A 26,835-nucleotide genomic window follows, 5' to 3' on the forward strand; every position below is an offset into this window, starting at 1 on the left:
AAATTACAGATTTACTATTTGAAATTCTAATTATACCTTGCTTTATTAGTAGTATCATTTTTTTTAGCTGTGTCTTCAGCAACATGTTCTATTCTATTACGATTAATTTTAAGAATAATATGACCATTTTTTGGTATAAGTGTACTGTTTAAAATACTTTGTTTTGCTGTTTTCTTAGTCTTAGTTCTATCAAACAGATCTTTTCTTACCACAACTAAATTTTGGTGTTCATTAGTCTCTAATTCAGGATCACTGTTAATACAATTTGTATTTTTGGTATATATATTTGTTTTTTCGTTCTTATCAACTAGTTCTAAATTTCTATCCTCTGGCATATCTACCTCTAATTTAATATCAATACTATTACATTCTTTAATCTTATTATTTATATTTATTTCATCATTCTTCTCTGTGATATTTCCAATGTGACTAGAGTTGACTTCTACTTCCATGTTATGTACTCTGTAATCCTCGTAATTCACTTGAAGATTTTCTGCATTATCTGCTTTTGTCCTATTTAAATTTATGTCTTCTATTAACTTTAATACATTTTCATCTGAGTTATCAATGCCTATGTGGTCATTTGTAGTATGCTTCCGTTTATTTGCCTTCTTCAATACAATTTCTTCCCTCAGAATAAGGTTTAAGTTAACTTGATTATGTATAAGATTATGTCTTGTAATATATGTTCTAATACTGCTTTCAATATTTAGACATTTCATTTTAAAATTGTAAACTTGAACAAGAATATGTAAGCATTGGTAACATATAACTGGCTCTGAAGATACATATAAATCCTATAAATTCAGATTAGTATTTGATTTGGTAAATTTTCATAGCAAAAATTAACAAGTTCTCTTACCAACTCAGGAATACAAAATTGAAGTATTTCTCTTATATTCCCAACATTTTTAATGTATCCATTCTCATCATCTAGGTACATAAATCCAGTCCTATCTAGAAGTTTCAAACAAGTTCTACAAATGGTTTTCTCTTCCCCCATAGATATTTTAACGTCCATCTCGCATACCCATATAATAATTCACATAAATATGAAATACTTTTAGTATACTTGACTGAATAATTTATTTTAATTTTTTCTCCCGTCGTTTTGATATTGTAATAAATATAGAGCCATTTTTTCTTTGGATTTTGGATTAAGCCCTTCGTAATTTTGGACTTTTGCTTTCTTGTCGAACCACTCGAAACTCGAACCGACCATTGACAGATCTGACAGAAGGACAGAAGAGTAGAAGAAGTGGCATGTAATATGTAAAATAGTTCATATGTGGTTCATATGCAGTTCATATGTTATCTGCATTTAGATCGTTTATCAAGTTAATTAGGAATGGGCAAAGAGAGTGGGTTATATAGGTAACGGGTATTTATGGGGAGAAAAGAAATTTAGGTAAAGGCAAAGAGTAGATAAGACAAGAGGCGACAGTTCGCGCGCATGGTAGAAAGAAAACAAGGTATGATCGAAGGCGGCTCCAATTTCGTTAAGTTTGCGCATACCACCTGTGACGTCATACGCCAGACAAAAAAATATCCATATTGTTCAATTGTCACTAATAAAAAAGACTTAAAATAGGGAAGAATTAGGACATAACCCCAAAAGTTATGTCAATTCATGTGGATCCGGTGGCTGACCTTGAAACGAGTTTTTGCTGCATATAGTCACAGAAACTACGCATGCGCATATCTTCGATGTTGCCAGATTGCAAGTTATTTTGGAATTATTTTCAGTAGAAAACAAATATGTGCTTTTCAGTGTTTTTTTGTCAATATATACCGTATGATCGAAAAACGGCGTCCAGTTGGCTGGGAAATGACGATTGAGGACATTTTCCATATAAAATGACAGCGATCTTCATTTCACAGTCATCGCTGACGCTATTTTTTCAATCACAGTACGCCGGTATATTATTTATATTATTATTTTAATATTTCGCACAACACGTGAAACGTGAACGCTTATTATGTATTTTCATAGTCAATAAAATTAAATAGAAATAAAACTCTAGATTCCTATAATTAATCTAATTGCTCTAGATTATTATGCTACGTTTCAAAAGTGCTTTATTAAAAATTCGGGAAATTAAAAGGGATGTGTCCTAGTTTTTTCTTTTTATTGATTTTTAAATGCTGTAGGCTGTAGCTCCATGTCATGTTCATAATAGTTTTTTTTTAACATTCCATCAAAACTACGGTGGCCTTAAAAGGCCTTTTAGCCTCCGTAATTAAAATTGTAGAATCAGCTTCAGCAACATTTACAGTTACCTTGTTTAATTCTGCTTATACATATATTGCATTAATTTTTCTGTTACCTTAAGATTTCTCTATTCTTACACCTAATTTATGTGATTTTCTTAGCATAATATGATTTATAAACCATATTTTTTCTAATGAAAGGATGGAATAGGATATACAAAATTAAGATATTTTAACATTTATTTTCCAGACAAAGCATAATATAGTATTAAGATTAAGACATAACAAATATTATAAGAAAGATCTTTAATATAAATCACAAACTAATCTTAAGTTGGTCTTGTATAAACACAGGTATAAAACCTTTTATAAAAATAATAAGATCAAAACTCAACCTTCACCATATTGTCAAGGTTTGGCATTATAAGATAAGAAATTACAGTAAATTAAGAAAAGAATATCTCCCTTTCTAACGAGAAAAAGATTAAACATCAAGTTTATTTTAGTCTTATTAACACACTCTTCGTAAAATTGCTATTAATCCACTGACTTGATATTTTAAGAAATTATGATACAAACATTATAATCAAAGTATATTATATTAGTAACATTATAGGGTAAAATTTTACCTCTATATCTCCCATTGAGGTGTATTGTTTTATAAGACTCGTCATGGTAGTATTTCAAAACATATCAATACATATAATCAAAACTATTGTTGCCTGTAAATAACTAGAAATTAAATAGCTTGAAAGAAATAAAATAATTCTAATAAGTTTAAAACCATTAAAAAAAAATCCGTAAAAATTCTAATGTAAATATATAAATAAATGTTATTATTACAATTTTATATATTCATAATGCTTTCATTTCACCGAATCTTCATTATCCTTCTTACCTTAATTTTGGATATCAAGATAAATCTGAAATTATAAAATTAATAATAAATATAAATATTGGTGATAAACACAGGTATAAATTTCATACTGCAAATAATATCATTGAAATAAATAGCGTCAGCGATGACTATGACGATGTGCGCGTGTAGTATCGATGATCAATTACAGCAATATGGGCATCAAGGTCAGCTACTGGATCCACACCTTTACCCAAACGGTTAATTATAGAATTTGGGTAAAAAGGTGTGATCCGGCGAATTGAAGGCAAAAATTATGCTGCATTTTGATCATCGATACTGCAAGCGCGACATCGTCGATGTTGGCGCAAATTGCAGTTTATTTTCGAATTATTTGCAGTTACACTTTTTTTTGACTGTTAATCAATAATAATACAAATTTATAATTAATTTTATAATTTCAGATTTATCTTGATATCCAAATTGTAACCAAGGATAATTTTAGAAACGTATTGTGAAATGAAAGTATTATGAATATATAAAATTGTACGTAATAATAACAGAGATATGGAAGTGGTTGAATAATAATAACATTTATTTATATATTTACATTAAAATTAAAACTTATCATTTTACAGATTTTTTCTTAATTTTATAGCTGAAACTAGAGAGTAGGTATATTGAGCTGAAACGTTTCCTGTGTTCAATAGCGTTTTTTTCTAGCGTTGAATTGTAAGTTTTAATGTCATTAGCAAAAGTTTTGCAAATTGTCACTGTTTCGTAGACAATTAAATTCAAGATATATTATATTCAATGTCACCTAATAATTGTAAAGGTTTTTCTATTGATATTCACTTTATTAATATAAGGTAGGTTTGTAAATAAAATATTAATGAATAAATAATGTACTCAGTTTTATTTCAAAAGCACAAAAATACAGAGTTGTGGAATATGTATATATCAGCTTGACTTGATTTCATCATACAAATATTTATTTAGCAATATTATCACATTACAAACTTTTGTTTCTATTAACTAATTCCACTAAACTCATTAAATTATGTTTTATTTCTTCAAGTTATTTAATTTCTAGTTATTTACAGGCAACAATAAATTCATTATATGTATACTGATGTTTTGAAATATTACCATGACGAGTCTTATAGAACAATAAACGTCAATGGGAGATAGAGGTAACATATTTTACCTATAATGTTTGTATCATATAATTTCTTAAAAATATCAAGTTAGTGGATTAATAGCAATTTTAGACATATATTTTATCGAAGAGTGTTGATAAGACTAAAATAAGCTTTATGTTTTATCTTTTTCTCTTTAGAAGGGAGATGGTTTATGTCGTAGAATACATTACAGTATTTAATATGGTGTACTTTGATATTCTTTTCTTAATTTACTGCAATTTCTTGTTTCCTATAACGCCAAATCTTGACAATATGGTGAAGGTTGAGTTTTGATCTTATTAGTTTTATACCTGTGTTTATACAAGACCAAATTAAGACTTAGTTTGTGATTTTGGTGGTTTCTCTCTTTCTTTTATTACTAGAGAAATATGAAGGCAGGTTAGGAAAATTCTTGGAATTGAACCCTCCTTTTAATAATGGTCTACCCCGCTCAATTCTACTGATAGTTCAGCCAGTTAATTTCTTGATCTCATAATGAGTCAAAATATCTTCATCTAGAAAATGTAGTTCACAAACAGCATCTTTGCTGCTATGTCTTGTCTGATCTGGGTATCGCTTCTTTGCCACTGCTGTAGCAAGCTAGGATCCTAATAAAAAGATATATAATTGTTAAATAAAATAAAAAAAAAAAAAACATTTTCACTATTAAGATCTTTCTTTGATAATATTTATTGAAGTCTTAATCTTAATACTACTATTATGCTTTGTTCAAACTGTGGTTAAAATATCTTAATTTTGCATATCCTATTCCATCCTTCCACCTTAGAAAAATATGGTTTATAAATAATATTATAGCTAAGAAAATCACATAAATTAGGTGTAAGAATAGAGGAATCTTAGTAGCTAGAAAACCTATTATGAACATGACATGGAGCTACATCATTTAAAAAATTGAAAGTATATAATTTGGACATATAATTTCCCGAATTTTTCCATAAAGCCCTATAAAACATAGTCATAATAATCTAGACAATTAGATTAATTTGAAAAATCTAGAGTTTTATTTCTATTTAATTTTATTGACTATGAAAATATAATAAGCGTTCACGTGTTGTGCGAAATATTAAAATAATAATATAAATCCTTGGTATAAACACAGGTATAAATAAATTAACTATAAATTATGATTGAAAAAATAGCGTCAGCGATGCTCGCTGTCAAAACTGAGGAAAGCTGCTTTAAAAGTGGGGACAGAAATTTCAAATTTGCCCATTGCCGATAAATCTCCTTTTTTTTAAGCCCTCCATAACAAAAAAAAATACTATGAAAAGCACATATTTGTTTTCTACTGAAAATAATTCCAAAATAATCTCGCAACTTGGCAACATCGAAGATGTGCGCATGCGTAGTGTCTGTGACTATATGCAGCAAAAAACTCGTTTCAAGGTCAGCCACCGGATCCACACCATTACCGTCCTCAATCGTCATTTCCCAGCCAACTGGACGCCGTTTTTTCGATCACACGGTATATATTGACAAAAAACACTGAAAAGCACATATTTGTTTTCTACTGAATATAATTCCAGAATAACTTGCAAACTGGCAACATCGAACATGTGCGCATGCGTAGTGTCAGTGACTATATGCAGCAAAAACTCGTTTCAAGGTCAGCCACCGGATCCACACCATTACCGAAATTTAAAACTGTGTTAAGAATAGTTAAAAATACGGTAAAGGTGTGGATCCGGTGGCTGACCTTGAAGCCCATATTTGCTGCATTTGATCATCGATACTACGCAAGCGCACATCGTCGATGTTGCCAAATTGCAGTTTATTTTCGAATTCTTTGCAGTTCAAAATTATTTTTTTTTGAGTGTGAATCAGTAATAATACAAATTCTATAATTAACTTTATAATTTGAGGGTATACTAATTTGAGACTTATCTTGATATCCAAAATTAAGGTAAGAAGGAAAATGAAGATTATGAAATGAAAGTATTATGAGTATATAAAATTGTAATAATAATAACGTATGTATTTATATATTTACATTACAATTAAAAATTATCATTTACGGATTTTTTCTTAATGGTTTTAAACTTATTAGAATTATTTTGTATCATCAATATGACACATCATTTATTACTCCAAGTTGTTTAATTTCTAGTTATTTACAGGCAACAATAGTTTTGGTTATATGTATTAAAGTACTACCATGACGAGTCTTATAGTACAATACACGTCAATGGAAGATAGAGGTAACATTTTACCTACTTTGATTATAATGTTTGTATCATAGTTTCTTAAAAATATCAAGTTAGTAGATTAATAGCAATTTTAGACATATATTTTATCGAAGAGTGTGTTGATAAGACTAAAATAAGCTTTATGTTTTATCTTTTTCTCTTTAGAAGGGAGATGGCTTGTGTCGTAGAATATATTACAGTATTTAATATCGTGTACTTTGATATTCTTTTCTTAATTTACTGTAATTAATTGTTTCCTAAAATGCCAAATCTTGACAATATGGTGAAGGTTGAGTTTTGATCTTATTAGTTTTATACCTATGTTTATACAAGACTACAAGACCAAATTAAGACTTAGTTAGTTTGTGATTTATATTAAGATCTTTCTTATAATATTTGTTATGTCTTAATCTTAATACTATATCATGCTTTGTCTGGAAAATAGATGTTAAAATATCTTAATTTTGTATATCCTATTCCATCCTTCCATTAGGAAAAATATGGTTTATAAATCATATATGCTAAGAAAATCACATACATTAGGTGTAAGAATAGATTGCTACCGAAGGTAGCAGAGAATTAATACAATATATGTATAGCAGAATTAAACAAGGTAACTGTTAATGTTGCTGAAGCTGATTCTACAATTTTAATTACGGAGGCTAAAAGGCCTTTTAAAGCCTCCGTAGTTTTGATGGAATGTTAAAAAAAACCTGTTATAAACATGACATGAAGCTACAGCATTTAAAAATTAAAAAAAAAAAAAACTTGGACACATCCGAATTTTTTAATGAAGCACTTTTAAACGTAGCATAATAATCTAGAGCAATTAGATTAATTATGGGAATCTAGAGTTTTATTTCTATTTAATTTTATTACTATGAAAATACATAATAAGCGTTCACGTGTTGTGCGAAATATTAAAATAATAATATAAATATATACCGCGTACTATGATTGAAAAAAAATAGCGTCAGCGATGACTATGAAATAAAGATCGCTGTCATTTTTATTCAGCCAACTGGACGCCGTTTTTTCGATCATACGGTATATATTGACAAAAAACACTGAAAAGCACATATTTGTTTTCTACTGAAAATAATTCCAAAATAACTTGCAATCTGGCAACATCGAAGATGTGCGCCTGCGTAGTGTCTGTGACTATATGCAGCAAAAACTCGTTTCAAGGTCAGCCACCGGATCCACACCATTACCATTTTATTCTTATTTTATTTTATTTGGCTTTGGGCTGTATGAACCCACCATTAGTCTTCTTATTCAAAGCATCTGCCATTCAGCGTTGCCAGAGCTGGTACATTTGTACAGATCTGGTACATTTTGGAACCGTTTGTACCAAAGTACATTTTTTACATTTCTGGTACATTTTTTAACAGTAAACATTGATTACAACAATAATTTTTTGAATAAAAATCGGCAAATTACACTCCAAATATCGTAATGACCTTGAATAGATTTCCAGTAATTCTATTGGCTGAAATTTTTGACAGATGAATTTGACAGATAAAATTTCTGACAGATGAATGTTTCAGCCAATAGAATTACTGGAAATCTATTCAAGGTCATTACGCCGTTACGCCGATACGCCGTTTTTAGGATAGTGTGGCTGCACCCTGACAGTGCCGAGACGACTTTTGACTGATGCGCGATTTGTCTGGTACATTTTCGATCAAATCGATCAAAATCTGGTACATTTTTAGCACCGAATAGTACAATTTTGGAAAAGTCTCTGGCAACGCTGCTGTCATTCTGTCATTTTAAGCCGGCCATTTATCTTCTGCTACCAGCCGGCCATATTGGATATATTCATTCTTCTATATTCTATTATTTCTAATATTTGTTCTGATTTGATTTTTAGCGTATATCGCTAAATTAATGTGCGTGAGCGACTTGAGTGTCTGAGTGTTTTGTAAGAATGTCGATCGAGTATTTGCAAGTAGCAGAAGATGAGGGCGAAGAGCCTATAGAGCTCCCGACCGAAGATGACGGTACTTTACTTTTAAGTACCCTATCTGCTCAATTTCCGGGAGCTTCAGGGCTCAAGTATAGAAATCCAGAGAATAAGTCTGTAAGGGGCGTGAGGTTGAACGATGGGCGCTTGCACCCACCACCTGAGGGTGGTTGGGGTTCGCATATTTATTACTGTGTGTTTCCTAAAGGTTAGTAAGACCAGTTGATGGATGTACGATTATTTAAAATATAAGTATTTTTAAATCTTAAGAAAGAAAGATAATTTAAATTACTCATATAATATACATTGAATATTGAGCTGTTATTGTGATGCATATCTGTATGTTCATTCTATCTAATGACAAAACTATCAGCTATTATAATTTACTTCAAAATAAATAAGAATAAGACATGAGTGAAAATGACTGTATCACCTGAAGATGAGGTTAGAGCTGCTGGTCTTGATGACTGTTTTTGAAAAAAAGATTAATAGCCACACTTTATGTATGTATTTTTTTACCTTTTTATACTTCTTATTACGGTAACTTTTACCTAGTTATTAACAGTATTTAGCTTGAAGTAAGAATTAAGAGTGTTTATAGTAAAATAGCCCTAATTGTATTATTTGGCTGAGTAAGTTATTTGTCTTGTGGTTTGATGAGATTGATATTTGAAAGGAAAATATAGGTATACGTCATATTTCTTAACAGTATATTAGAAACATATTAATATCTAAAAGATACACAGTGATGACTGTAATGTTGCATTGTAATTTATTGTTTTATCTTGAGGAAGATGCAAGCTACTGCATATCAAAATTTTATGCTCCTGTTTACATTAAATTTTTGTTAAGGTAATGTAATATTTGATAGTAAATTGGTAAGTTCTTAATTGATATCTTTGTAAATGATCTTATCAGAACTTAAAAATTTAGTTATAACAGCTCTGTGATAGAAAATATCTGGATATTTTTTTTCTAGAAAATAAACGAAAAAGTGATGATAATCTTGAAAACACTACCGCCAAGACTAAACGTATGGAAACCAAATTACGTTGTACTGATTTAATAGTATTAGGTTTACCATGGAAAACTACAGAGCAAAATTTGAGAGAATATTTTGAAACGTTTGGTGAAGTCTTAATGGCACAGGTCAATTAAATGAAACAAATTTACTTGTGCAATTTTATTTTATTTTTTGTTATTCAGGTTAAGAAAGATCCAAAAACGGGTCAGTCGAAAGGGTTTGGTTTCATAAGGTTTGCCTCTTATGAATCACAAATGAGGGTATTGACTCAAAGACACATGATTGATGGACGCTGGTGTGATGTGAAAGTACCTAATTCAAAAGTAAAGTATAATTTCATTCCAAACATTGAGAAGCTGATTTAAGTTTTGTTTTAGGAAGGACTCATTCAGCAGGTTCCCTGCAAAGTGTTTATTGGCAGATGTACAGAAGATTTAACTGCTGATGATTTACGTGAATATTTTGGTAAATTTGGAGAAGTTACAGATGTTTTTATCCCTAAACCATTTAGAGCTTTTAGTTTTGTTACGTTTCTAGACCCTGAAGTTGCTCAAAGTTTATGTGGTGAAGACCATATCATTAAAGGTATTATGTGTGTTAAAATATTTCATTTATATACAGGGTTGCGCCTCTCATACGACGTGGATGCTCCAAGGTGAATGACAGTTTGTATTGAAATGAAATTTTGTGAGCATATGTAGGTTAATTCAGAACACTTTTTAAATATTGAGATTTCTACAGTGTGTTCCCAAAAAAAGTTACATATCAAAGTTTTGTTTTTTGTAATGAAACATCCTATATATTATCTACTGACGCAAAATTATAAAAATTAAAAGAAAATATAAATTCCCCATTGAACACCAGAATAATATACTTGGTGTTCTACTTAAAATAAAGGCGTAACTTGCTTTTAAAAGTGACGATAATGTTCCATATTAATTTTGTCTCACCCTGTCAATCCTTAGATTTTAGGTATATGATTCTTTAATAAAACTTACCTTTATTTTTCTCCCAGGATCTGAAAATCAATTAATATATAGGGTGTTGTTCCATTAGAAAAAAGACAACTTTTTTTGGGGACAACCTGTAGAACTCTCTCTCTATATTTTTATGAAATGCTTTCAGTTAACCTACATTATGCTGCCAAAATTTCATTTCGATATAAACTACTGTTCTCCTTGGAGCTTCCGCGGCGTATGAAAGGCGCCACCCTGTATATTAATAATTTAGAATTAGCAATATAAAAAGTAATTTGTATTTAATTTTTATTATTAGGTGTTTCTATTACTATTATATTAATAATTTAGAATTAGCAATATAAAATGTAATTTGTATTTAATTTTTATTATTAGGTGTTTCTGTTCATGTTTCAAATGCTGCTCCAAAATCTGAAACAAGATCTAAACACGGTTATGATAGGGGAGGTCCCCACAGCAATAGGGGTCCTCCAAGTGGTCCAGATGGGCCGGGCGGAATGTACCCACAAAGGTAAAGAATCTAATAATTAATACAATTTATTTATATTTGATAAAACATTATTCAAAATAACATATTTATATGTATATGCCAAAACTCTGAATGTCAATCTTTGGTCACTTTTTTGTACTAATACTATTTACCTGTATATTAAAGATATAATGGACCTCCAGGACCCAATCAAGGGAATTGGGGAAATCAAGGAGGACCCAGAGGCAATCTTGATATGCCTAACTTGCAAGCATTAGGTAAGTTATGTTTGCTTTTATATTTATATTTCTGCTTATTAATAAGTACCAAAGCATTAAATAATAATTATTAACATCCTTTAAATTGTATTGAATATATTTGTGTTATAAATATAGGTTGGGTTATATAAAGGGTACCAATAGCTTTAGATAAATTAGGTGTACAAGGCGGTGCAAATTGTATTTGGGAAACTTTGGCAGCATATTCTGCAGATAAAAATAAGTAAAAAAGTTTGTATAAATGTATGTCCTAAAATGCTTAGTTTCGGAGATATAGCGTAGAAGTTTCATTTTTATTTTGATTTTTTCCAAATGTTTTCAGAACTTCGATATTTGGATGAAACTTGGTGTCTGTGAGTTTTTTGACATGGGAAATTTGATTTCAATGTCAATATGACTCTTACTTGTAGGTGGGCGTAACATGTCTTTTAACTGTTATGAAAAGTAATCACTTGGTCCTTACCTGTATAAAACTACCTAGTGAAAAAATATACATTTCTGCCGTTTTTTTTTTATATAAAAAAGATATCTTAGTATAAATCGCTTTGAGTAAGTGTTCTACATATATACAGGGTGGCGCACCTCATTCGTCTCGGTTGATTATACGAAAACGGAAAGATGTAGAAACAAATTTTTTTATGGGTATATGTAAAAAGGCAATGTGCATAATTTAAAATTATTTTCAAATATACAGGGTGTGTCGGAACTAAGATCAATACCAAAGTTATATATTTTTCTTATGGAACACCCGGTATTTTATTTCATTTTTGGATTCTTGGACATAAAATGAGGCATTTATTATAAGGGTTTAATATCTTTAAAAGCTTTGGTTTTTGAGACATTTCAGGATATTTAAATATGCATGCTATAATAAAAAAGTTTGTCAACACCTGGTACATTACTTTTCAAAGTTAATTCTTGTGCTGACTTTCAAGCCAGAGAAATAAACTTTACTAAAAAATTTGATTGCTTCCTTAAACGTATACAGGGGTATTAAAAATTGCTGGTCTATTTTAAATATTTATTTTACAAAAAAAAACTTTGTTATTTCAAATACAACACTATGTATTTTTTTAAATATGTCGAAGTAGATTTAAATGCTCTTTCAAACTATATTAGGGTTTCCTATACCTACCTGGCTCAGATTTTGAATAAAAAGCCATTTTTCAATAAAATGGCAATCAAGATGGCTGGTGGCTGGTAAATACTTACTTATTAACCTTATGGTAGGTAAATTGAATAAAAATAACCTGCTTTAAATTTAAATAAAGTCCGTAAACCAATGTCGATTTTGAAAATAGTTACTAAGTGTCACTAGAAAATAGATACTGTCTATGGCGACAACAGCCGTATTTATTGGCATTTTATTGAAAAATCGCTTTTTATTCAAAATCTGAGCCAGATAGGTATAGGAAACCCTAATATAGTTTGAAAGAGCATTTAAATCTGCTTCGAGTTATTTAAAAAATACATAGTGTTGCATTTGAAATAACGAAGTTTTATGTAAAAAACATATTTAAAATAGACCAGCAATTTTTGATACCCCTGTATACATTTAAGGAAGAAATGAATTTTTTTAGTAAAGTTTATTTCTCTGACGTGAAAATTAGCACAAGAATTAATTCTGAAAAGTAATGTACCGGGTGACCAACTAAGAATGGACGCCGGCTGTATCTCAGAAACTACTTATCATATAACTTTCGGAAAAAAAATCTATTAAGTAAATCGACCAAGAGAAATCGCTGGAAATTATTTTCAAGTTCGAAAAATGCCCGCTAGGGGGCGTTTCTCTAATAGCCAATCAGAAAACAGGGTTTTTCTCAAAAATATGCAGGTGAACAGGTATTTTAAATGTTACTATTGTAATCATCGAGAAATTTGTAATTTTTTTGATATAAAGTATTTTTCTCTATCTCATAAAATAAAGCGGTGGGGGAAGGTTAAACTTGCTTTTATTAAAATAAGGATAACTCTGGTTTAGGGTACGCGATTTAAACAAACTAGGGCTCGTTTAAAAGAGCTTTTCTTCTTTAATGATCTCCAGTATAAATTTTGTTTCCACAATTTTTTCGTGGTAGCTAGAGGGTGCTGTTTGACATCATAACAGATATTGCGCTTTTGCGTAAAAAATTTAAATAGGAGGCTATATTTCTCTTTACACAGTTAAATAGAGCACAAAATTTCCAAAATATCAGCGCAAACCGCAACTTTCTATCTTCTCTCTAACCGGAGATATTAAGAGAACAAATCATGTTAGGCTGCCGCTTAGGATTATATAGTCTAAAAATTATAGTAGTAGGCTAGGAAACAAAAAGAGGTAAATTGGTTACGTGAAAATATCAAAACATATATTTTAATTTCATTTTAATACCGTTTAATTATTATCTATCCATGTTTCGTTCTTGTTTCGACCCCATAAATTAAAACCCAGGCATATTGTATCCGATGACCGAGCTGGCCATGGAAATATGCCGCTCCGGCGTCTCTATCTACTAAAGTAAATGGTATCCAAGAAGCCCCACACATTAATAGCAAAATAAGCACCACTGCCTCAACTACACCAACGGCATTCATGCTGATGAAATTGCAACAAATGCAATTTCATCATGATGGATCCACTAACAAAACTGGCAAATCATTTCTTAGAAATTATGGATAGTTCATTTCATTCAGATAATTAAAAAAGTCCAATCAATCGCCATCCTAGAATTCCTGCGTAAACATTTACCGACCAACGGTCTTGGTGCTAAACTACTTGCATCAAGGGCAGATTTAGAGCAGTAGTGCATATTGTTACGATTCGCCCCTTCGTTCGGTGCTATATGAAAAGTGACCCAAACGACATAAACTTTATAATATAATAATAAATAACACAAACAACAGGTAAAACACGAAAACAAGTGAAATCAAGGACGAACTTGGATTAATAACTAAATGCGTTATATAAATAAACCCGTTTATTTTTTTTAACCCGTAGTTTCGACCATACGTAATTCGGCCTTTTTCTGTTAAAATCAATATGGCGGCACAAAATTCCTAGAAATTTTAATAAAATTATTGATTCTCCGACTTTCGCACATTTTAATCTGAGAACTAATTACGTATAATTAACCAAGAAATTCGTAAAAATTATATGGATGGATGATAATGTTACATAAACACGTTTAAATAATTATGACGTCATTTTTTTTAAGAAAATGCCCGAAATTCGGATGCATGAAAACTGAACTTAAACGTTTTGATATTTTGACGTAACCCATTTACCTCTTTTTGTTTCTTAGCCTACTACTATAATTTTTAGACCATATAATCCTAAGCGGCAGCCTAACATGATTTGTTCTCTTAATATCTCCGGTTAGAGAGCAGATAGAAAGTTGCGGTTTGCGCTGATATTTTGGAAATTTTGTGCTCTATTTAACTGTACAAAGAGAAATATAGCCTCCTATTTAATTTTTTTACGCAAAAGCGCAATATCTGTTATGATGTATACAGCGCCCTCTAGCTAACACGAAAAAAATTGTGGAAACAAAATTTATACTGGAGATCATTAAGGAAGAAAAGCTCTTTTAAACGAGCCCTAGTTTGTTTAAATCGCGTAACCTAAACCAGAGTTATCCTTATTTTAATAAAAGCAAGTTTAACCTTCCCCCACCACTTTATTTTATGAGATATGAGCAAAATACTCTATATCAAAAAAATTACAAATTTCTCGGTGATTACAATTGTAATATTTAAAATACCTGTTCACCTGCATATTTTTGAGAAAAATCCTGTTTTCTGATTGGCTATTAGAGAAACGCCCTCTAGCGGACATTTTTCGAACTTGAAAATACTTTCCAGCGATTTCTCTTGGTCGATTTACATATTAGAATTTTTTTGCCAAAGTTATACGATAAGTAGTTTCTGAGATACAGCCGGCGTCCATTCTTAGTTGGTCATCCGATACAAGGTGTTGACAAACTTTTTTATTATAGGATGCATATTTAAATATCTTTAAATATCTCAAAAACCAAAGATTTTAAATATATTAAACCCTTATAATAAATGCCTTATTTTATGTCCAAGAATCCAAAAATGAAATAGAATACCAGGTGTTCCATAAGAAAGAACATAACTTTGGTATGGATCTTAGTTCTGACACACCCTGTACATTTGAAAATAATTTTAAATTGTACACATTGCCTTCCCATTACTCATAAAATATTTTGGTTCTAGATCTTTCCGTTTTCGTATAATCAACCGAGGCGAATGAGGTGCGCCGCCCTGTAAATTCGGAATTGAAGTAACCAATACAAACATGTCATCAATGACAAAAATTGAACATATTGACAAGTTATATATTAGACTGCAATCATAAATATGAAATGTTTTTGTGCCAATAGAAACTGTTTCATATAATGTATGTGTATAATAATTTTGTACAATAATCAGAATTTTTTCAAAAAAAATTATCTAAAAAAGATTAATTAAATAAAAGAAGTTCTCAAATTTATCATTTAAGTTCTAGTCAACGTGTTTATTTCTTGTCAGTAATGTCATATTATTGATAATTTACATTCCAAATGTCTTGAGAACGGTTTTCGGTAAAAAAACTGGCGGAAATGTCTGGCGGAAAAACTGGCATCTTTTCCTTTGAATAAGAAGACTAAGGAAGGAGCATAATGCTATCCATGTATTCATCCATGGTGGGCGGAAAAAGCACTCTAGGGTGGGGATCCTTGACAGTTGTGTTTGACGATTCATTTGACACATTTGAATTTGATTTGAAATTTTGTGGATTTGTCAGTCTTTACGGAGCTTATTTTATGTTATTTATTATTTATTCTACTACTGATAGTTGTATAAAGGTAGTAAATCTAGATGGAAATTGTGGCAGAACTTAAATTAACAGTGACACTATCGCGCTTTATCGAAAAAGACTCTAAAATAGTTGGTTGTGTAGCGTGCGGTAGATCTCGGCAAAAATCGAGTGAAATAATGGAACAACTTTTCGCTAGTAAGTGACTATACATACGTGTAGTAAACCGATCATTTATGAAACTCACTTAAATTAACTAAATTATATATTTTTCTTGCATTTTAGCTTTTATTCATTACTTGTCAAAGATTAGATGTCAAAGAATTTAGATACGTTAATTTGACTTACCTGCTTCAGTAGCGTATCGGATGTTTGTGTTAATAAATACTTATTATAACTTATCTATTTTTATTAGAATTATATATTTTTATAACAATTTTAATAACTACCGACATTTATTCACAACGTAAAATAAAACAACAAATTATTGAGTCTACCCCACGTCTACCCTACATCATAGTTTTACATTTTTTAAATAAAATTAGAACGACACTGATAAAACGGAATTTAAGTCGGCCATATTTGAGGCCCATCGCGGTGTACCTAAGATTTTTGATATGCTCCTTCCTTAGTCTTCTTATTCAAAGATCTTTTCACTCGGTTTTATAGATGTACGGATGAAAAGTTATTATTTTTCAAAACAATGAAAAAATATGTAGGTGGCGCCCCCTACAAGTAGGAGTCATATTGACTATTGCTTTCTATAGGAGAGCAGCCTCGGTGTGAGATTTATGACGTCACTCTAGGTAGATATTACGGATTAAATAAATGCAATGACTAAAGAACACAAGAACATGTAACGCCCATTTACGGGCTGCAGCTGAATTTGTGACCCTAGACTTGACGCCATTCTTTTGGAAGCAACGAATGAGTCATCAGCTACAATTTTAGCGATTTTTAATAGTTGGTTGTGTTAGTGAACTTTGTATAAACTCAATTTGTATAAACACAGACGATAAGTTGACCGGCTGATACTTAATAGGCTATGGTCGGAACCAAACTTTTTATAATAAATTTGTTATTATATTTGAAATTTTCAATATTTGGTAAAATTGAATACTTACGAGTTTAATTTTGTTGGTCAAGTGCTAGTCGGATTAGCGCACGAAGGGTTCCGTACCATTCATTATCTATACAACATTAGACACTATATTATTATAAACTTTTTTTCCGATTTAGCTGAAATCTTGAATGCGCGTATGAGTAATTAAAAAAAAATGAAGAAACACAATACTAAAAATTGTATTAATCAATAATAAATATGTAAAAAATAAAAATAAATATGTAAAAATATGTAAAAATTTAAAAAAAAAACATTAAAAAAAAGTAGCCTTGACTAGGATTTGAACCTGCCTCACTACTGCTCCAACGTCATAGCAGCGTAAAATCCTAACGCTTTAACCACGCGGCACCGAGGACTTGAAAGATTCTATGTAAAATTCTTACTTAAAAGATAATGTTTAGTGAAAGTACTTTTTTATTTATAAACATTTATTTAATTCTATTTTTAGTATTTGTTCTTATAGCGGCAACATAGATATATTATTTGTGAAAATTTCAACTGTCTAGCTATAACGGTTCATAAGATAGAGCTTTGTGACAGACGGACGGATGGACAGCGAAGTCTCAGTAATAGGGTTCCCGTTTTTACCCTTTGGGTACGGAACCCTAAAAAATTAAAATAAAATGAAACTTCTATACCCTGTATCTTCGAAACGAAGTATTATAGGACATAAATTTATACGACCTTTTTTACTTATTTTTATCTGCAAAATATGTATTAATTAGTCTATAGATGATACCAGGAAAATAAGTATTAAAAATAAATTTTATTGCCATCATCAGTTACAGAAAAAAAGAACTTAAGCAATATCACAAAAAAACAATGATGTGGGGGCACAAGATACAGTTTCAAAATATATAAAAATGTGTAAACAAACAGTTTTTCAGTCCAAAGAATTTTTTTCCACCAGTGATAGTATTTAGTATCTTAAAATTTTATACTATCTAGCAACAGCATTACAGAATATTGCCTTGCTACACATTAATAGGAAATTATAAATAATTTATAATTATTAAAACAGTCAGGTTGTGACTAAAATTTCTTTGATTTTAATATATATTTATGTATTATAGTTAACTTCCTATCTCCCGATTCCTTCACTCCAAAAGTTAACAATCTAAACCAAAATCCAGGTAAACTGTTATTCATTTTGAGACCTTTATAGGTTTGGTGCATTTCAGTTGATCTTAAAAATTACGACCGCAGCCTCAATACAGCAATCATCAGAATCAATTCGCTCTGTATTTCAGGTAGTTCCGATGTTGATAACATTGAAATAATATTAAAACCATGGCTTTGTCATAATATTTAAGTATTTTAGTTTTTAATAGCGCAGTTATTGAAACTATAAAACACTCAGATATGAGGTTTGTGTGATGTAACGCTGTTTCGGGTAGTAAAAATTAAATGAAAAAGAACCCGAACTGGGCGTCGCTTTCTGGTTGTCAAACAACTCACGAAACAACATTTTATAGCTTCAGAACTTCTCACACCGATTTGATCAAAAGCAAAAATGGATTCAAGTAGCTCGACGATACAAGTGAGTAAACAAAGTGGGCATTAGATAATCAAAAAATTAAATAAGCGTATACTATGAGAGGATAAATTATAATTTGCAATATTAATGATATACTTGTTTTAATTAACTAGTGCATACATTTTTTATGAACATCTTCTAAAAGTATATTTATGCGCCTTTAAAAAAAATCGTTATAACCAAAATAGCCCTAGTTATGTCTCCGCTATCAAAATCGGTGCGTAAAACTATGCTGCTACCCTAGTTGAACCTATCTAAAGGTGGGTATACACATGCGAGCCGAGCGGTTTTGCGAACCGCTTGTGAACCTATAATTCGCAAGTGTGTACGTTGTTTTGAGCAACGAACGAACGGCTCGCAAACCATTCGCGGCGATCCGCCTCCTATCGGGTTTTTTGACGAACACAAAGGGATTCGTGGCTCTCGGTGGACGGGCTCGTGTGTTGTTCGTTGTTTGTATCGAACCTCCAGACAATCCAGACGCACTGTTTTCAATTTTTAGTTTTTGTTTACCGGTTGGAAGAGGTATAGAGGTTTATTTTAATATGGAGTGGTCCGAGGAAATCATTTTAGATTTAATTGATCTCTATAGAAAAAAAGCTTTATTATGGGATCCAAAACATAAAGAACATTATAAAAAAATTTAAAGGAGGACGGTTGGAGGGAAATAGGTGTCGAACTGAAAAAAAAATGCAGGCCAATGTAAGAAGAAAATTATTTCTTTATTAGCATACTGGTACGTTTTTTGTACAGGTTAGTGTGCCACCAACGTCGCTGCTTCCTTTTCTTCCTAAACTAGCCATCATTAAAAATGCACCACTCATTACCAACAGAGCATACTTCTCTTCTCGCGCAGACATAATTAAACGCGTACCCGTACCGGCGTCGCGTCGCATCGCAAAAATGACTGCATGTTTTCGGTTGGTTTGCGGCGTTCGCGCTTTTCCCTTGGATCGTTGAAGGTTCGTACAAAAACAATTTGCTAACGAGCGATTCACGAGCGGTTTGCGAACCGCTCGGCTCGCATGTGTATACCCACCTTAAAAAGTCTTATTACCTTAAATAATAAATTATAATACAAGTTAAGCTTGATTATCATGCATCCGTTGTCCGACGATACGTTGATACGATATTAATTTTATTGGTAAAATTTAAACACTTTGATTGGTTAGAAAATAACGCAGTTTTTAAATTTATTGCATTTTCATGCCTCCATTTATCGGATATACGTTGGTGTCATTTTATATTTTCGTTTCCATAACGATTTTGCTATTTTACTTATATTTTTATTAAAGTTGGACTAAATTTGTCAAAACGTCCGTTATCGTATGAATGGGTCCGTTGACGGGATGAAGTAAAATATATACGGATGAAAAGCGGCGCGAAAACGCTATGACCAATCAGAGCACCGTCGGACCATCGTATCAACGTATAACGTATGCATGAAAATCAAGCTTTAGACCTTTCGAATATATCAAAATATTTACTTTTTTATATTTATTTTTAGATTTTTCACAAATTATACTTCCTAGAATTTTAGAATATAATAAATTTTTCATGTACTCGCTATTGAAACCTGTGTATTTGTATATACCGGTTGTTTACAATTTTCTCCGATTTTGGCAACATCGGCGGAGAATGCACCAAGCCTATATTATGTGCTTTCTTTAATGTAGTAAAGCTCATTTATAACAAAAATAATGGTATGATTACTATGATTACCATAAATATGGAATGAAACATTATGATCATAGTGAAACAGCATCGTAGTGCCATTGGTAAACAAGGATAACTTCTGTCGCGCCTAACTCATATATCATTTATAAAAAATTGACAAAAATATCTTAAATTAATATTTAATTTAGATTTTTTTTAAAAACAGCTTGTGAATAATTTGACATTCCTAACTAATAATTTAATATTACATATTTTATTAATTAATCCTTCAAAGATTTAAAAACAGTTTTTGTTGTTTTTAAATCTCGACTTACGAAGATATAGCTATTTAGGACATTAACTCAAAATAAGTCGTTAATTAGTTGGAGATCCCATTTAAAAAAAAGTTTAAATAAAAAAATCTTGATTTTTTTGCACCTTTATTTTATGTATATCATTATTAAATAAACTAAAAGGCATCTTATCGCTGTTCATTAAAATTGTAATATCGCAAAACCAACTTTTTTCGTTTTTAATAAAGACATTGTTAAAAAAATTGATATATAGTTAAAATTGAAATTTCTAAAATAAATATTGTGATATTATAAAAAAAAACATTTGTTATAACTGAGCTTTCCTGTTTGATTTACCTTAAACCATCCTAACCCTAGTTTATTTGTAGGATATAGTACTAGACCCAATATATCTAATGTACCTGACATGCAAAATATCACAGCTGCTTTAAATTACTATACTTCTAAAAACAAATATTAATGTGTTTATTTTAATCTTATTTTATTACTTTGTTGAAGAGAGTTATGATTATTATAAATTATGGATGTCATAGAAAAGATTCTTAATAAAGATGCTCAAAAATTATATTATAAATTACTAGTTATTGATTAAAAAACTATTACTCTTTAAATAGCATTGCATGAAATTCGTTTTTTAATTTTAATGAGTATAATTATATTGTCTTTATAACAGGTAAGGAAGTATGTATTATTCTACAGAAAATATTGTCAGTTATAAATATTTTATTTTATTCCATATTATGTTTATAATATAGTTAACATTAACAGGCATTACGGGCCAAGGACAACAAAATAACAACCAGGGAGGTTGCAATCCTCTTGGATTAGGACTTAATTTGGGAGCCCTTCCAATGAACCCCGCGCTTGTTGCCGCTGCGTTGAATCAGGCAGGCTGGGGTCTCATAGGTAACCTTCAGAATCAACCTGAACCCAATTTCAATCAAGGATTCAGTAATGGGCCCAACAATAACAGCGGTAAACAATTTTTTCATTAACCTTTTACAAGTACCTTGTCATCCTCTATCTCTCGTCTGGATTTTAATGTGTAAGATGACGATAAAGATGTCATAATGGCAAAAGTCAACCCGAGTGCGTTTCAGGGAATGGACCTGCAATGTCAACAGCGATTCTTTTGAATAGAAGTCCAACGTATTGTTTCATTTTTCTCTTAGATCGAGTGCTTGGTCCTTGGATAGCAGCACAAAGTTTACATTGTCGACACCATTGCAAAAAACCAAACCAAACCATTGCTTGACATCTTTGCAATAATCTACCCAGTAAAAACGACCTCTTAATTTGCTCAAGGTCTGGTTTGCTCTAAGATGGGCTCCAGTTTTACCACCGTGAATTTCTTCCTAAAGCTGGGTAATCTTCTTTCTTGGTGACAGTAACTGAGTTGTTACTGTCCTGCCATCCGCACTTTCCCATGTGCGTTTAAAATAATTCATTCTCAATCACTAATCAATTCCATTGACATAAAATCTTTCAAATCCACTTAATTTCTTTTCTTACAATTTAAAAATCCTCTTGACTCCCACTTCTGACATTAATTGTTACGGATTCCGTGGGTTCTTAATTCAAACACTTAAGTATATAACTTTTTGAAAAAAGACAACATGTAATAATATTATCTGTTAAAATCCAGACCAACCCCTGTAATATCGTACAAAACAAATTAATGTCTTGATTCTCTAGGTGGCTTTTCCGCAGGAAGTAATCAAGGTCAAGGTAATCAAGGAGGCGGGGGAGGCCCGGGATTTCTGAACTGGATGAATCAGGGAGGCGGCGGACCAGGCGGAGGTCAAGATGGCGGCCAATGGCCTGCCAGGCCTCCACCGGGCCAGAACCAAGACAAAGGGTTCTTAAAGTATGACTAGGGAAGGGCGGTCGCCTCCCAAACACATGGCGAGGTTATTAAGAAGACTATGGTTTATCTAGTAAGTGTTTTTTATATTTTTATTTTGTAAAGGATCTTTTAAATTGAATAAAAAAGATGTTTTATTTTCCTGAACCCTGTTAATAATAATTTTAATGTATTTTTTTCATATTTTTCAGACTAATAAAACTGATTACAAAAGTAATTTTAGTAACCAGAAGTACCGTCAAAATTAACAGTCATAGTGCTGTACAAGGTCATCGTCAACAACATTAAATAAGGTGATTTATATTCTAGTATTCATGTCTATCTGAATCTAACCCATAACGTGTATAGATCCTTGCACTACTTTTAGTATTTAAATCTTTCTAAATACGTTTAGTAAATGTTTTTATTTTCATTTTTGACCTGTATATTTTATAAATTTTACTTTTCTAATAGTACTTATGATCGGAAAATAACTGCTTCAAGTTGGCTTGGAAATGACAACCCATAAAATACACCTTATAATTTAACAAATAAAATGACGGCGATTTTCATTTACAAACCAACTCTGATGCCGTTTTTTTGTTTATCTGGAATTTTTTTATTGTTATTTCATCATAAATTGTTTTTTTATCAATTTATGATATAGGACATATATATCAAAAATAATACAGTTATATGTGTATTCGAATTTAGAAGTGTTTATAAAAGCTGTTTTCATACCAAAAATATTTTTTTATAAAATTACATAATTTATTTTACAACATTTTAAAATTTGGAGCTACTGTTTTATTTCTCAACTATCAGTTAAATTCAATGTTATCGACAATGTTTCACTTGTAACTTGTAATCGATAAAGGTACAAAAAAAATTATTGATTTAAATTTTGCGAGAGTTTGAATTAGTTAATATCGGTATACGTGGAACATTGTCGCCTATTAGCACAGAATTACCTAAATAACTATAGTCCGTCCGACGAGAGGATACATAATAGTGACAGTTGTGTCTGTAATGTTAATTCACACTTAAATTCTATTTTCACTAATTTTTTTGATGAGATCTGTCGAAGTTGAAATATTTCATGATTCACTGTGCTGGTTTTATTTTATACAACACACAAACACACTGGCTAATGCAAAAAAAACTAGTTTTTGCGGATTATTTAATTTGTTTACTGTTAGTAACTGATGTAAGAATTTAATTTACTTCATTATATTTGGTCTTTTAATTCATAGTACGTTTTTTTATCTTGTGTAGAAATCAAAATTTATTCCGAAATAATTAAAAGTATAGGTCGGTAAAAAGGGCAGACGCTTAAATGTCTATCACTGGTTAATAAGGATTGTCCAACAGCGAATCTCTGACAATGACAGTCTTATCTGTCATTTAAATTCGCAGGATTTTTTTGTTTAATTTTTGAGATGTCGTTTGTGGAAATCCTCCTTAAATCGTTGGACACACTATACCCTGCTGGCAAGCGAAACCTTGAATCGGCGTTTAAGGGTGCTATTTAAAAATCATTTAAAAGTTGTAGTCATTTCCGGTGAAGCAGGAAGTGACCGAAAACATTTGAATACGTCAATCAATCCTAATTTATATCATATACTAACATACCATATCTCGTTTTTTTATCTGAAAAAGTAAAAAAGTTATAGGGTTTACTTTTGAGACGCACCTGGTATATAGTCTTTCCACAAATAAATTTCTCCAAAAAATCTAGAAAATAAAATAGTTATTTTTTGTAAACACTTCTGAGTTAATCCAAACGGAAACTACTTGTCAGAAGCTAGGTTTACAGATATACAAATTTGCCTAACGAACAAAAAAAAGCTTAACGTTTCGGAAAGTTTATCTCTTTCCGTCGTCGGAAGCAAAAAAAATACAAAGAATAAAGACAAAAATCTATATAAAATAAAACCGTTGACGTTCTGTTAAAATAAATAATAATATTATTAAAGCTTGATTTTCATGCATCCGTTGTCCGACGATACGATGATACGATATTAATTTTATTGGTTGAATTTAAAGACTTCGATTGGATAACCGTTTCTAATCAATTGAAGTCTTTAAAGTCAACCAATAAAATTAATATCGGACCATCGCATCAACGGATAACGGACGCATGAAAATCAAGCTTAAGAAGTGTTTACAAAAAAATAACTATTTTATTTTGTAGATTTTCTTGCAGTAGCGAAATGCCCATATAGGATTTTTTGGAGAGGTGAATCTGCCACATAGGTATAGACATTTTTCACAAATAAATTGTATTTTACCTATTTTATTTTTTTGATGTCGCCTGTTGAAATCTTTCCTGACTCGTTGGGCACATCTTTAGCTAAGGTATTCTGTGCTTTAGAGCATTTATCATGTTAGTTAATTTTGATTATCGTTTTTGTATCTGCCATTGTTCATTATAATGAAAATTATTTATTTTTTTAGCATGCTAAAACAGTTATTAATAATATCGACTTTATAACACTATTTAAAAATGAATAGAATATAGTTATTATCTTCAATGTCCTTATATGCATATAATAAGTAGGAATAAGATTATTATAAAGTTTTATTATCTTTTTTGTTATATATTTTGGATGATGTAATGTATGTCTTTGTGTTATTGATTCTCTTATTAGAGATAGATTTTTATTATAAATTTGGTGTTGTATATTCAAGAAAGGTTAATATGTGGTATAATGTATGGGAATAATTTTTAAATTGCCAGGGAAGTAAAAGTGTTTGTATTATAGTTATGATGACAATGAGATTAAGGATTGCTTTTCAGTTTGAGGCTTAGATATTACATGTTGTATGATTTCTATTATTAAGTTGACATAAATAGAACAGAATGAGTGATTGGTTTGAGTTTTATTTCAACAAGGAATTGTTTTCGTGTACTCTTGAATTATCTATGTTCCAGTTAATACAAATAAACGTCCGAGTTATTAATAAGATACTTCCAAAAGGTGTGCCAAAAAATAGCATTCTATTGATTTTCGTATTTTTGTGGGTGACTTTTTACAGTGGCATTTTTTCGTATTTAAACACTTTCTATATGAAGTTGGTATTTATTTATAATTTATTTTTAAAATATTTTATATGTGTAAAGCTTTTTAGCGCTTGTTTGTTGATTTTAAAATGATTTAAGAGGGGATTGTGAAAATTGAAGGTCAATTTGCGGCGTTTAGAAGTAAGTTGGAATGTTAGATCTTTTACCATATAGATGATGCAATTTCAGATATTGTTTGAGTAAGTGTGTTACAAGATAAGGTTTACAGACGTAGTATAGGTCCATATGATTGAATGTTAATTGTTTTTGAGTTGAACATACTTTTTGAAGACTGATGACATAAGGTGTAAACTAAAAAAACATAGGCTTAAAAAGCAATAACTCGTTTTTAGATTTTGATCTATATCATGAAGTGATTCCAGCCTTGTGATAAATTAATTGGAATGGGATTTGGCAGAAACATTTAGATAATTTAAAATTGTGAGCCAGAACAGTCCAAAGGATAAAACATGAGAAGCAGAGTTATTATAAAAAAAACAATTTTGTTATAGTTATGACTTGTTGAACCATTTGTGATTTATGAATATATTTTATTAGTATCAATTAAGGTATAGATGTATGAAAATATTTTTTTATTGAAAATTAACGATTTTTTAAATACTTTTTCAATTACTCAAAATCTTTTACTACTTATTTTATAACATTCTAATGTATTATAACGTTATTTATTTTTTGTTTTCAAATATTAAACGTCCTATTTTGTTATATAATAGATTATACGTTTATATTTATTAAGAATACCTAAAATAATATTTATTATATTATTGCATAGTTAGCGTTATAACTTAATAAAATCATTTTAAGATAAAATTTTGACTTTTTATACCCCTTATTCATATTCTTTGCGTATAAAAGCAAATATAAAGTTTGATAAGGGCATAGACAAGCTTGAATGATTGTACCGTGTGATCGAAAAACGGCACCAGCGATGGCTATGAAATGAAGATCGCTGTCATTTTACATGTAAAATATATACGGGGAATGTCAACGATTGTCAGTTCCAAGCCAACTGGACGCCGTTTTTTCTCGGTCATACGGTGTTATACTGTATGATCGAAAAAAAATGGCGTACAGTTGGCTTGGAAATGAACATCGATGACATTTCCCTGCAGAATGTAGAATGAATAAGAGGGGCGTTAATCATCTAGCGGCCTTAGAGATCTATTATGTCCCCCTTTCTTGAGTTATAGCTCATCTCTCTCATACAGTCTATAACTTATCATACATGACATTGGGATCTTCATGTTCTAGCGGGGGGACAAGGTATTTCCCATCCTCCTGACAACAGATGTTCATCTTCCGAGGAG

At 30.7% G+C, this 26,835-nt stretch overlaps 2 protein-coding genes across 5 annotated transcripts in view; one reads left to right on the forward strand and one right to left on the reverse strand.

The window, feature by feature from the left end:
• Window positions 1-1,321, reverse strand: part of LOC115885020 (zinc finger Y-chromosomal protein 2-like) — a 32,283-nt gene extending 30,962 nt beyond the window's left edge. Inside the window, exons 1-2 of the mRNA XM_030903762.1 lie at window positions 863-1,321; window positions 37-797 (exon numbers count right to left, since the gene is read on the reverse strand). Coding sequence (XP_030759622.1) covers window positions 37-797; window positions 863-1,021 — 920 coding nt within the window. The 5' untranslated portion in view covers window positions 1,022-1,321. The remainder of the gene's footprint in view (window positions 1-36; window positions 798-862) is intronic.
• Window positions 1,322-8,218: 6,897 nt separating this feature from the next.
• On the forward strand, window positions 8,219-26,107 carry LOC115885016 (TAR DNA-binding protein 43). Of its 4 annotated transcripts, none has more exons than XM_030903758.1 (10): window positions 8,389-8,632; window positions 9,404-9,573; window positions 9,631-9,771; window positions 9,826-10,033; window positions 10,801-10,936; window positions 11,081-11,172; window positions 21,369-21,575; window positions 22,296-22,537; window positions 22,656-22,757; window positions 25,861-26,107. In XM_030903758.1, exons 1-8 carry the CDS (start codon window positions 8,389-8,391, stop codon window positions 22,475-22,477), a joined length of 1,380 nt encoding a protein of 459 aa, XP_030759618.1. In that variant the 3' UTR covers window positions 22,478-22,537; window positions 22,656-22,757; window positions 25,861-26,107. The 4 variants fall into 4 exon arrangements, with proteins under 4 accessions (XP_030759617.1, XP_030759618.1, XP_030759619.1 ...); XM_030903759.1 differs by lacking the exon at window positions 25,861-26,107 and adding an exon at window positions 24,638-25,316; XM_030903757.1 differs by lacking the exon at window positions 25,861-26,107 and having other exon boundaries at window positions 8,219-8,632; window positions 22,656-23,003.
• The last annotated feature ends 728 nt before the right edge of the window (window positions 26,108-26,835 follow it).

Source organism: Sitophilus oryzae, unplaced genomic scaffold, assembly GCF_002938485.1.
Source record: "Sitophilus oryzae breed Bouriz unplaced genomic scaffold, Soryzae_2.0 scaffold_359_pilon_pilon, whole genome shotgun sequence".
NCBI lineage: Eukaryota > Metazoa > Arthropoda > Insecta > Coleoptera > Curculionidae > Sitophilus > Sitophilus oryzae.

Excerpts from the sequence above, each read along its gene's own strand:
- LOC115885016 (XM_030903757.1), top strand. The coding sequence starts at position 8,389 with ATGTCGATCGAGTATTTGCAAGTAGCAGAAGATGAGGGCGAAGAGCCT. Across the intron at positions 8,633-9,403 it reads TTACTGTGTGTTTCCTAAAG|AAAATAAACGAAAAAGTGAT; the intron begins GTTAGTAAGACC and ends TTTTTTTTCTAG. Across the intron at positions 9,574-9,630 it reads GTGAAGTCTTAATGGCACAG|GTTAAGAAAGATCCAAAAAC; the intron begins GTCAATTAAATG and ends TTTGTTATTCAG.